Genomic DNA, 13,500 nt, shown 5'->3' with positions numbered 1-13,500 from the left:
TTGCGTGACCTAAAAATATCGGCTGTCAAGAAGACTAGAATTGTCAGAAAGTGAAATGTTTTGGGTGAACTTGGATGATACCTAACAACCCACTTTCGAACCACAGAAGGCTTTGACCTGCTTATATTAAGCTTGTGATAACACTTGTGCTTTACACGCGTATTCAGATTACTCTAAAATTCTGGTTATTATTCCTCACGGTTTCCCCACCCCCCTCCCACTCAAAGATCCATCTATATATAAAAACTATTTCAGTTGTAAGATACTAGAAGCCTTTGTCTACTTTTTCTTGTTTCATTGATATAATCACTCATATAACAACGGGCCGTGAGTTCGAATTCTGAGTACAATGAAAGCTAACTGAATGATTTACTGTACTGAAAACGCTGATTGCTTTGTCAAGAACTTAAAAAAAAAACACTTTGAAGGAGGCTTTTCGAATTTTGGTTGAAATGCATAGAAAATGCCTTTCTCGGAAAATTTCACGAAAATAAAATCAACGTATTTTACACTTGGTTTGTCAGAACATTGCTTGCTTGTGTCTGCCAGGAGCCCTCCATTGCTGAGGTCATCACTTCCTGAAACAAAAACAAAGATGGAGAAAAAACAAGTTATAAATCATTTTTCTAGTAAACCAATTCCCTTTGAAAGCTGTAGATTAACGCAGTTTCGCCCCAGTTCCCCCTGCAGGTTACCTTGTAGTCCATTGCCCAGCTAAAGTGAAATCTTTTTACTTACGTTTATTTCCAAAGTCAAATGTCACGTTTGCAAGAAGGTTTCAGGTCATTGCTTGCTTGATGTCTGCCTGGAGCCCTCCATTGCTGAGGTCATCACTTCTTGAAACGAAAAGAAAGATAGAAACAAACCAAGATATCAATCATTATTTCTTCTGAGCCAATTTGCTTTTATTTATGCTTGACATTAAGACAGTTTGGCCCCAGTTCCCCCTGCACGTTACATTGTAGTCCATTCCCACGCCAAAGTGAAAGTTTGTACTTACTTTTATTTCCAAAGTCAATTGTCACGTTATCTCCAATCAGCATAAACGGCGCCCACTCGGAAACCTTGGCGAAGCCGTTTTCTCTCATCCACTTCATGGCCTGGTGAAGGGATTCACTGGCACTCACCCCACGAAAAAGATGCTCGTAGAAACGACTCATCAACTGCTCAGTCGCCTCGTCTTCCAGAGCCCACAGTGCCACCAACACTGAGCGCGCACCGGATCCTAAGAACGCTCGAGCCATTCCAACAACTCCTTCGACTTTAATCTGTCCATGGGCACTGTGACAACAGCTTAGTACAACAAGTTTGGCTCGTAGCTGAACTTGCGAAATGTCACTCACCTTCAATAAGCAGTCGCTTTCACGTGGAAGTCGACTACCAGTTCTAACAGGCACAAGAATAATTTCTCCTTTCTCCGCATTACCATGTGCAGCGAAGTGTATCAGGCTCACTGAATTTATTCTTTGAAGAACCGCCTGCTTAGTTGCTTGCTGTCCTATCAAAGGCTGAACACCCAGCAGTCGTCCAACCATCTCTGCTTCCTTTCTTGCAAAGGGCAATGGTGGGATGGTTTTTCGGCAACCCTTCCAAAGCACTTCACCAACGTCAGGATCACCCACTATCAGAGCTCCCGTCTGACTGTGATAGTCGGTAGGACTGTCTTGAATGCATTTGAGAGTCGTCAACGAAGGAGCAATGCGAATCCTGAAAGTCTCTGATAAGTACTTCCCACTGTCATCAAGTAAAGCTGGAAATGGAACACGGTACAGGTGGCGATCAGGAACAATGATGATCTCGGACCCCTTGAGTAAGTCGGCCACAGGAGCGATGATCATTTTGTAGAACAAAGTTAGATTTTGTCTGGGATCAACTTCACGTCCCTGTTGTCGTAAAACGGCGAGGTTGTCTTCCTCAGAGGAATCTGGTGTTTCTTCAATGCCATTAAAAGATCGATCTTCGCAAAGCTCCGGGGGTAAAATACCAAAGCTGCGGAAGCTTTCAGCCACGTTATTAAAAAAGGTATCCAAATTTTTAGCTTTATTAGTGCGCAGTGTCTTTTTCTCTACTTTGCTTTCTCGGAAGTCAACGACTCCATTTGCTTTCAGAATCCACAATAATACATTTTGATTATCATATGAAATGTACAGACAGTTAGAGTCGCTTTCTAGGTTGGCGACATTTTCAATGCCAGTCCATGATTGCGGGTCAGCTGAGATTTGCCGTTCAACAGAGTACTGAGCTGCCATCAAGTCTGATAGGGCCCTAGCCCTTCCGAGCTCTTCAACATAAAGAGCTTTATTAGGATTCCCAACGGCACAAAGCAATGTACTGAGTCTTTTGTAGGGAGAGTTGTACTGATCTGAATAAAGTACCTTGAAGTCATCATTGTCTTTGAGAAAGCCTCGGCATTCTTCGCATTTTTGAATACTTTGAAACAAATAAAGAAACGCTTCCTGTTTCTTGTCCTGTGGTATTTTTGCATTTGCCATGTTTGCATAGCAGAAAAACTCTGCTTGAAAGTCTTGAACTCCCTCCTTAACTATTGAAAGTGCCTTCTCGAGGTATTCTTCAGCCATGACATATTCATTGCGAAGTATAAACAGATCTCCTAAGGTATAGTACATATTTGCTTCTCCTCTTCTGTCACCAATTTCAACGAAGATAGAAAGTGATTTCTCATAATATTCTTTGGCCTTGACATGGTTACGCAGACGTGCAAACAGAATTCCTAGCAAACTGTAACATGTTGCTTCGCATCCTCTGTCACCAGTTTCAGTTGCAAACAGAAGTGCTTCCTCGAAATATTTGTTAGCGTCAGCATATTTCATACCGAGATATAGTAACGCGCGTCCTAAAAATAGCCGAGATCTTGCTTCTCCGCTTCTGTCACCAATTTCAGTTGCGATCGCGAGTGATTTCTGATAATATTCTTTTGCTTTGACATAGTCACCAAGAGACATAAACACATCTCCTAGGTTTGCATAACATGATCCTTCTACCTTTCTGTCACCAATTTCAATTGCGATCGCAAGTGCTTTCTCGACATATTCTTTTGCGTTGGCATAGTCAGCAAGAGATATAAACACTGTTCCTAGGTTTGCATAATATGATCCTTCTCCTTCTCTGTCACCAATTTCAATTGCGATCGCAAGTGCTTTCTCGACATATTCTTTTGCGTTGGCATAGTCAGCAAGAGACATAAACACTGTTCCTAGGTTTGCATAACATGATCCTTCTCTTTCTCTGTCACCAATTTCAATTGCGATTGCAAGTGCTTTCTCGAGATATTCTTTTGCGTTGGCATAGTCAGCAAAAGACATAAACACTGTTCCTAGGTTTCCATAACGTGATCCTTCTCCTTCTCTGTCACCAATTTCAATTGCGATCGCAAGTGCTTTCTCGAGATATTCTTTTGCGTTGGCAAAGTCAGCAAGACACGTAAACACTGTTCCTAGGTTTCCATAACATGATCCTTCTCCTTCTCTGTCACCAATTTCAATTGCGATCCCAAGTGCTTTCTCAAGATATTCTTTTGCGTTGGCATAGTCAGCAAGAGACATAAACACAGTTCCTAGGTTTCCATAACAGGATCCTTCGTTCCTTCTGTCACCAATTTCAATTGCGATTGCAAGTGCTTTCTCGAGATATTCTTTTGCGTTGGCATAGTCAGCAAAAGACATAAACACTGTTCCTAGGTTTCCATAACGTAATCCTTCTCCTTCTCTGTCACCAATTTCAATTGCGATTGCAAGTGCTTTCTCGAGATATTCTTTTGCGTTGGCATAGTCAGCAAGAGACATAAACACTGTTCCTAGGTTTCCATAACGTAATCCTTCTCCTTCTCTGTCACCAATTTCAATTGCGATTGCAAGTGCTTTCTCGAGATATTCTTTTGCGTTGGCATAGTCAGCAAGAGACTTAAACACTGTTCCTAGGTTTCCATAACATGATCCTTCGTTCTTTCTGTCACCAATTTCAATTGCGATCGCAAGTGCTTTCTCGAGATATTCTTTTGCGTTGGCATAGTCAGCAAGAGACATTAACACTCCTCCTAGGTTTCCATACCATGATCCTTCTCTTTCTCTGTCACCAATTTCAATTGCGATCGCAAGTGCTTTCTGGAGATATTCTTTTGCGTTGGCATAGTCAGCAAGAGACACAAACACAGTTCCTAGGTTTCCATAACATGATCCTTCGTTCTTTCTGTCACCAATTTCAATTGCGATCGCAAGTGCTTTCTCGATATATTCTTTTGCTTTGCCAAATTCACTAAGAGAGTAAAGCATAATTCCTAGCCCTGCACAAGCGTGTGCTTCCTCTTTGCTGTTTCCTGTTTTGTTCATGATACTGATCGCTCTCTCATAAAGTCCTTTTGCCTCAACATACTTATTTTGAGCCTTATATATTGCTGCCAGCTTTATACAAAGTTTCCCTGCATTGACTGTTTCACCTCTCTCACGTTCAATGCTGAGAAGCTTCCTGTCGTATGTTATTACATTTGTGTAATCACGGATAAGAAGGTACGCCTTGAACATTACTTTATAGATTGCCTCGCAAAGAAATTTACCAAACTGCTCTTCTTTCTCCATTGCTTTATTATTTAGTAAAACCAAGCTTTCTCTGCATAACTCGATTGCTTTTTTAGCACGACCGGTCATGTAAAGGAATGTGGCAACAACGACGCCAACATAGATTGCTTGTATAATTTCTTCAATGTCGTTCATGACGCCCTCTTCTGTAAGTCTTGTAAAAAAAAGAAAATTCTCTTATCAGAATAAAACAAAACGTATCTATTTCGAGGATATATTGTCATAAATACGAATAATATAAAAAATTGGGTTCCCCGTGCTTGTTAGTGAGCTATAGCCATTTTTCAACTGAGAGAGCTCAATATCAAGGCAAATCCGTCATGTTTTCAATATGCGCGTGCACGAGCGCGCGCTAATGACGCCATAAATTATCCGCAGTAAGGATGCGCAATGCAAATGTGAGGAATGACCTTAACATCACTGAAAGCTGATTTACAAGTTTGCAAATACTTAGCACAATCGCGTTACATCTGGACTAATATAAGCGACGATTCATGATTCATGGTAGTACGTCGATTTGAAGCGGAGTCACCTACAAAATCACTGCACGAGTTGAAATAGTTCAAATAGCTGATTAAATAAAAAGATCGTCCTTAGGGCAGACATGTTTACGCAAATATTAGCCATGATAACAGACATATTACCCGCTGCCTGCCTTTCTGATTTGCCAGAAGTTAAAATAATACCGAGCCGAGCGACATAGAAGTGACATGAAAGAGTTTCTTAAAGCGGGCGAAAACTCTTTCGATGAGTAATCTGAATCTAGCTGCAAATATAAGTCTGAAGCGAGCGACAGAAATAACTCTGAATATTGAGCGAAAATTAAACAACTCCCAACGAAAAGCAACAAGGTTAAATTGTTTCTCGGCGACAAAACTGTTTTGAACTCAGCGCAAAAAATAAATCGATCTGTTCTAAGCGACAATTGCAAAAATAATGAGCAACAAAACAATTCTGAGGCCAGCGACAAATATAATTGGAAACTCACTGGCTAAAAAAATTATTGCATTATTATGAAATGCACGGCTAATAAAATTCTGAATAAAGCAAAATCCATTTAGTTTGATTGCGAGGAAAACCTGTGTGATTGGTAATCTGGATGTAGAGCTATTAAACTGCTTCAAGTTTTTGAGGCGCAAAAAAAAAAAAGGACCAGGCAGTAAAATCTGGAAGCACTTGTTTATCACTGAATTAAATTTAACCATAAAATGGAAACAATATATTGAAATTCTTCTTGAACTTTGCAACTAAAATATAACTAGATTTATATTAGTTCTATTTGAGTTAAATGGTAAATAGAAGGTCTGGAAGAAGTTTAAATTATAGTAAAGAATTGATTAAAATTTGAACTGTCAGCTAAGAAATGACGCGATTTTAAATCGATAGCTCAGATTTGTGACCTGTCAAATTCACTGATCGTTGAGAAATGGGCTGGAAAAAAAAAATTCACCGAAAAAATGACTAATAACTGAAATTCCAGCACTCTCATCCAGACCTTCTAAATACAGATGAAGAAAATACAATGTCAGTTGTACTTACCACGCCAACGTAGAAACGAAATACTGAAACTGATTCAAAATCTCGTATTCCTTGCATGGAGTAAATTACACTCAGTCAAGTTCATTTTATTCTGTTCGCTTTAGAAACTGAAAAGACCGGAAATCGGTGAATCTCAACGTCAGCCGTTCATCTGAGAAATTCGAAAATGACATTTTCTAGGTAGATTTCATTTCGTGTTCTACAAGAAGAATGAACAACAATGTGCTTTCACTTTCCCCAAGGATAATGAAGCTTTAAAAAAGCCACCTTTATAGCGTATTTTATATAGCTTATTTTGTCGAGATTAGAAAACACAATTTTCCATTCCTCTAAATAAATTGAAGGCGTTGGTTGTGAATTTTTAGCGCCGGACTGCTGTACAGAGTAGGCAAATATGTTTACCCCAGTCTCGGTCAGTTTTAAATCAAGCTGAACAAGTTTTCATCTCTCTTTAGAAAAGAGCAAGGATAAAATTAAAATAATATGGTCCATACGATGGGGCCGAAGTCAAAAGCGTAACTTGCAATTGTCACGAGCAATATTTTGGGCGAATATACGTCAAAAAAAGGATGAAAGCATTTGGAATAGTGTTATTAAGAAAAAACAGCTATGCAAAATGATGGCGAGGGTATTTTTAGAAATCTACGGTGGCAAGGAGTGAGAAGGCGGTTTCAGACGATTTTAAATTTCGTTACTGCCAGTAAATTACTAAATTAGAAAGAGAAAAAATACTAGTTGATACAATGATCTTAGTAACAACACCGAGAGAACACCAAGAAGGTTGAAAACTAAAGGCCTCCCAGCGGGGTTACATGTTGCCCTAATTATTGAGAAAAATTTATATTTCTTCCTAGTTCGCCATTAATAAACGTTTTTGTTCTTGGCAATGTTTTACAAAATCACGGTGATTGAAAGAACACGTGTAAATAAGACTTAAAAACTACGTTTCCAAGCTAATAAATGAAAAATGATTTATACATGTACGTAAACCACGTTTGTTATTGATTTTATCAATGAATGACATTTTCCTAGCCCAGAGTAAATTAATATTGTGATCTAAATCTTATCATCTTATCATTGTATGTGGGCCTTTTATTTCATTATTTCTTTACTTTTGTCATACTTTTTGATATTTAGTGACAGGTCCACGTTGCCTATTTTTACCTGTATTGTTAAACAACGGATGTATGTATGTTCAACCTTTCATTTCAAGAGGGAATGTTGAAAACTTTCTTTTGGCGCATTTAAAAATATTTAACGACGTTATTAGTATGTTTCTTCTAAAATTAACAAAGGAGTATAGTAATAATATGTATATCGAAATGTTGTTTGATTGCCCTCTTTTGTGGGAAAATGAATGACTCCTATCACATGACATTCCAAGGAGGCAGATTGTGATATCCTACAGGGAAAACGAGAACAATGATTATTGCAGAGTGTTACAAAGGTTCTAATGAGAGTAAAACAATTTATTTAGATTTTTGTACGTTCGAATTACAACAATGAGACAGGCTTACACAAAAGTTGGAAGTTTCATAAATACATTCTCATCTTCGGATTAAGAAAAAAAAAATAGCAAGATCAGCTAAGGCTGGCGTGTTTCAGTAAAATGTTTTGGTTTCGAAGCATTATTATTGTGCCTTTGTTTAGCCAGCGTATGGTTTTGGTGGAGGGATAGGGGCAGGGGGTGGGACAGTGTTGGGTGGGTGGGGGAGAGTACCAGTGCGGGAGAAAAAGACTGCATGAAAAAACAGTATGAACGGCCGATAATGAAATTGAAAATACTGTTCTTCGGTTTTTCTACCTACACCTGTATTATACTGCATCGCGCTCTTTCATATTTCTTGCGACAACTATACATAGCACAAAACAAAAACTGTGCACTTTCTTATAGACAATGAGAGCTTTTATTTTCACGGGGTTTAGAATTAGCGACACCGTCCAAAGGTGGCCATTAAAATTTTCGTGATTACGTTTTCAGGTGCGCTTTTTTCTGTGAATCACGTTCAAAATCTGATAAAAGCAGAAAGCCTCAGATGGAAAAATAATATTAAAAATATTAAAAAAACACGAGTAACAACAGAAAGCGAATGTTATCGACTGCATGATCTTTGCAATATCGCCAGCCTTTGTGTCACAGCAAGCTAGTGTAATAATAAAATAATCAAAACGATGACATTCAGTGAATAAGTTTTGGCGGGTTATTTTTCATAAACGTTGTTTAATGATATGCTCGAAAATAATGAAAATATGCCAAACCCACGCCAAGATTCAACGAATTTGGCATTACGAGACAGAAAACCCTTAGGTCGGCTGAAAAATCGTGTTGGACGTGGAAAAATACTAATTGGTTGTACAGCTTGCTACATTTTAGGGCAGAGAACTCGTTGTAATCTCTTCACTGTAAACTTACGATAACAGGGGAATGTTTGTTTACAATACTTGCCTCGTTAGCATAAGCGTTTCAGTTTTCAAAGGTGCAAAAGTTTCAAAGATAAAGGCATGACGCGATTAACTTTGCCAAGGAACTGCTTAAAATACTTGCCGTAAATATTCGAAATTTTACAAAGAGCTTACTGGCGCTTAACTTTTGCCGCCCAAAACTCTTACATTGTTTAAGCCCTGAGTACCTCCTTCAATATAACACTCAAAAAACAAGAAATTACAACAATTACCAAGGTTTAAAAGCTATTTAAATATTTGGAGGCTTTTTATATCTGGCATGATGCCTTCACTAGCGAATTCGTTTACCAATGGTCGCCCTAAAAGCCCCCAAATCGCAGAAGAAAAAACTGTGGCATTAATAAACCCAACTCATGGTCTGATTATATTTAGATTTAACTCCTTCTAAAAAAGATAAAACTTTTGCCGGTTATAAACCTTCTATTGGAGAGCATGGTTGTATCTTACGTTCTTTAATACTCTCAAGGTCGACTTGAAAACGAGATGTTCATTTGTTTAAGGTAGAACTTGGCTTCATATCATTATTTTTAGAAAATCTTTCCACAAAATCTTGCACGCAACTTCAATTTTCAGACGCCATACCGCCCATTTTAAGCATAAACCGAAACATTAATTTTTAAAAGCAAAATTCTTTGTAGGTGTAAGCCTGCCCCCTCCTTTTGCTGTTAAGCTCTCGCCCAAAAAAGAATCCCGCCATTAAAGCCCTTTGAACAAAATCAGATATTAATACCCGGCGTTTATTCTCAGAATCTCACGGTATGCGGAAACCATTTAAGTTACTTTCATTTTACTCTGGTCTACCTCTTTGAGAACACTTACAAAATGTTGAAAACACTTGCTTACGATTGTTCTTTCTACACTTGCCATGTTCCTTGAAAATGTTTTCCTTTATGAAAAAGAAATGCATTGTTCTTGTTTCTTTTTTTGTGGATGTGGATTTTTGCCAATGTGACATAAATTCCTGGCCTTGATAATCTGTGATAAATAAGAAGTGCTGACATTGCTGGCTCTCTCCAGTTCCTCAGCATCTCTAACATTAGAACAACCTTTGTTACTGACACAAATTAGTTCCTTGCTTTTCTTTCCTGGGTGACCCTGTGGGTTTTCAAAATTAACCAGACTAACTTGTGAAAACTTTGTTACAATGCTTCATCTTCATCCAAGACCGGCTTTGAGCGAGTCTAAATGTTGTCAATAAGATTTTCTTGGCTTTGCCTGTGTTTTAAAGATCCCTTTTAAAATTTAACAAATTAAGATTTTAATTTCTCGAAGGCAACTCGCTTTTTTAGACCAAGACCGGTATTGAAAAGATACTTATAACAATGAGTCTTATAAAAATGAACAAAACAAGTTATATGCAAAATATGGAGACAGACCTCTTGCCTATGAACTTCTTTTTACATCATCAGTGTAGAGTTGTGGTTTATTTTGTACTCCCGCGTTATAAGAGTCTGGGTACGTCAGTAGCCTCGTTTACGTTCTGTTACGTCAGATCTAAGCGCCCTGGCCTTGGATTAGGTTCGCCATGTGCTCGATGTAGCGTTGTATTTGTTGTTTTCATTAAAGCTTCAGTACTTAACAGTTGTGAGGGTTTCTGGAGGATTTGGTCAATTACATTTTAATCAATTTCCTCATTGTTGTGGATAAAAAAGATATCAGACTACTGTGTTTTTAAACTTTTAAGATAAGTACACCAGACAAAAGGAATCGTGCTTTACAGCACGGCGAATTTCACTTTGTAAAGTGAATCCACGAAACACTCGGCAAGGGACTTTCCCAATACTGTCATATTTTGTCACGCAAACAGCACCTGCTACAACTGTTACGCCGGTTTTCCAGCCTCGCCTAAGAAAACAAACCTTTAGACTGAAGCTATCTAAATGTGGAGACACTTAATAAGTATTACACGATAAAATTGAAGTTTAACTTGTTTTCAAGATGCATATACACTGAACAAATAAAACTGTACTTTATACCATGAGGAAATTCTCTTTGGAATGTGAAACCTCGAAAGTGTCGCTGGGGAATTTCCCAACGCTATATGTCACTATATTTTATCACGCAAGTAGCATCTGTTATTACTGACTTCGGACATTTTCCCGTCTCGACTCGGAAAACAAACCTTTGCACTATTCTGGAGTTTTTTCATTACTTTTTTTTCCTTAGGAAACAAATTTTGACACAGAAAACAAATTCCACGAACAGCTTACACTCTGTAATGCCAAGATATATTTCTCTTTAGTGCAAAGTTCACATTTGTCATTCGCAATCTTCATGCATTTTGAGGGTTGTTGTTGTTGTTTTTTTTCCAAGCTATTTTTGCGTCTACGTTAGTAAACAAACTGCAGTAAACAAACTAAATGTTAGAACGAAAACCATCAACTTATGAGTAAATAAGACTCAAAAACGTGTTTCCAAGCTAATATATGAAAAATGACTTATACATGTATGTAAACCACGTTTGTTATTAATTTTATCAATGAATGACATTTTCCTAGCCTAGGGTGAATTAATATTGTAATCTAAATCTTATCATCTTATCATTGTATGTGGGTCTTTTATTTCGTTATCTCTTTACTTTTGTAATATTTTAGTGACAGGTCCACGTTGCCTATTTTTACCTGTATTGTTAAACAAAAGGATGTATAAATGTTCCACCTTTCATTTCAAGAGGGAATGTTGAAACTTTCTTTTGGCGCATTTAAAAATATTTAACGACGTTATTAGTATGTTTCTTCTAAAATTAACAAAGGAGTGTATATAATAATATGTATATCGAAATGTTGTTTGATTGCCCTCTTTTGTGGGAAAATCAATGACTCCTATCACGTGACATTCCAAGCAGCAGATTGTGATATCCTACAAGGAAACCGAGAACAGTGATTATTGCAGAGTGTTACAAAGGTTCTACTGAGAGTAAAACAATTTATTTAGATTTTTGTACGTTCGAATTACAACAATGAGACAGGCTTACACAAAAGTTGAAATTTTCATTAATACATTCTCATCTTCGGATTAAGAGAAAAAAATAGCAAGATCAGCTAAGGCTGGCTTGTTTCAGTGAAATGTCTTGGTTTCGAAGCATTATTATTGTGCCTTTGTTTAGCCAGCGTATGGTTTTGGTGGAGGGATAGGGGCAGGGGGTGGGGCAGTGTTGAGTGGGTGGGGGAGAGTGTCAGTGCGGGAGAAAACGACTGCATGAAAAAAACGGTAGAACAGCCGATAATGAAATTGAAAATACTGTTCTTAGGTTTTCCTACCTACACCTGTATTATACCGCATCGCCCTCTTTCATATTTCTTGCGACAACTATACATAGCACAAAACAAAAACTGTGCACTTTCTTATAGACAATGATAGCTTTTATTTTCACAGGGTTTAGAATAAGCGACATTGTCCAAAGGTGGCCATTAAAATTTTCGTGATTACGTTTTCAGGTGCGCTTTTTTCTGTGAATCACGTTCAAAATCTGATAAAAGCAGAAAGCCTCAGATGGAAAAATAATATCAAAAATATAAAAAAAAACACGAGTAACAACAGAAAGCGAATGTTATCGACTGCATGATCTTTGCAATATCGCCAGCCTTTGTGTCACAGCAAGCTAGTGTAATAATAGAATAATCAAAACGATGACATTCAGTGAATAAGTTTTGGCGGGTTAACTTTCATAAACGTTTTTAAATGATATGCTCGAAAATAATGAAAATATGCCAAACCCACGCCAAGATTTAACGAATTTGGCATTACGAGACAGAAAACCCTTAGGTCGGCTGAAAAGTCGTGTTGAACGTGAAAAAATACTAATTGGTTGTACAGCTTGCTACATTTTAGGGCAGAGAACTCGTTGTAATCTCTTCCCTGTAAACCTACGATAACAGGGGAATGTTTGTTTACAATACTTGCCTCGTTAGCATAAGCGTTTCAGTTTTCAAAGGTGCAAACGTTTCAAAGATCAAGGCATGACGCGATTAACTTTGCCAAGGAACTGCTTAAAATACTTGCCGTAAATATTCGAAATTTTACAAAGAGCTTATTGGCGCTTTACTTTTGCCGCCCAAAAATCTTACATTGTTTAAGTCAGTACCTCCTTCAATATAACACTCAAAAAACAAGAAATTACAACAATTACCAAGGTTTAAAATATTTGGAGGCTTTTTATATCTGGCATGATGCCTTCACTAGCGAAGTCGTTTACCAGTGGTCGCCCTACAAGCCCCCAAATCGCAGAAGAAAAAACCGTGGCATTAATAAACCCAACTTGTGATATTATTATATTTAGATTTAACTCTCTAAGAAAGTTAAAACTTCCGATTATAAACCTTCTATTGGAGAACATGGTTGTATCTTACGTTCTTTAATACTCTCAAGGTTGACTTCAAAACGAGATGTTCATTTGTTTAAGGTAGAACTTGACTTCATATCATTATTTTTAGAAAATCTTTCCACAAAATCTTGCACGCAACTTCAATTTTCAGACGCCATACCGGCCATTTTAAGCATAAATCGAAAGATTAATTTTGAAACGCAAAATTCTTTGTAGGTGTAAGCCTGCCCCCTCCCTTTGCTGTTAAGCCCTCCCCCAAAAAAGAATCCCACCATTAAAGCTTTTTGAGGTTTATTCTGGGAATTTCAAGGTATGCGAAAACAATGTAAGTCACTATTATAATTTACTCCAGTCTACCTCTTTGAGGACACTTACAAAATGTTGTAAACACTTGTTTACGATTGTATTTTCTACATTTGCCATACTTCCTGCAAAAGCTTTCCTTTATATGAGAAAGAAATGCATGGTTCCCGCTTCCTTTTTTGTGGATGTGGATTTTTGCGAATGTGAAATTCCCGGCCTTGATAATCTGATAAATAAGTGCTGACATTGCTGGTTCCCTCCAGTTCCTCAGCATTTCTA

The 13,500-nt window shown here is 37.7% G+C and overlaps 1 protein-coding gene across 1 annotated transcript; it reads right to left on the bottom strand.

The window, feature by feature from the left end:
- Positions 1-274: 274 nt before the first annotated feature.
- On the bottom strand, positions 275-4,758 carry LOC149107623 (uncharacterized). The gene is made up of 2 exons (XM_089296409.1): positions 1,001-4,758; positions 275-578 (listed from the first exon to the last, which is right to left on the bottom strand). Exons 1-2 carry the CDS (start codon positions 4,725-4,727, stop codon positions 370-372), a joined length of 3,936 nt encoding a protein of 1,311 aa, XP_089152535.1. The 5' UTR covers positions 4,728-4,758; the 3' UTR covers positions 275-369.
- Positions 4,759-13,500: the final 8,742 nt, after the last annotated feature.

This window comes from Orbicella faveolata, unplaced genomic scaffold (genome assembly GCF_042242905.1).
Source record: "Orbicella faveolata isolate gen_17 unplaced genomic scaffold, um_ofav_v1 contig_26, whole genome shotgun sequence".
NCBI lineage: Eukaryota > Metazoa > Cnidaria > Anthozoa > Scleractinia > Merulinidae > Orbicella > Orbicella faveolata.
The sequence above is the reverse complement of the archived record's forward strand: the minus strand, read 5'-3'. Positions and strand labels throughout refer to the sequence as shown.

Bases quoted from the DNA above. Each gene is read 5' to 3' on its own strand.
- LOC149107623 (XM_089296409.1), bottom strand. From the start codon at position 4,727: ATGAACGACATTGAAGAAATTATACAAGCAATCTATGTTGGCGTCGTT. The intron at 579-1,000 runs GTAAGTACAAAC...TTTTTGTTTCAG, and splicing joins AATTGACTTTGGAAATAAAA to GAAGTGATGACCTCAGCAAT.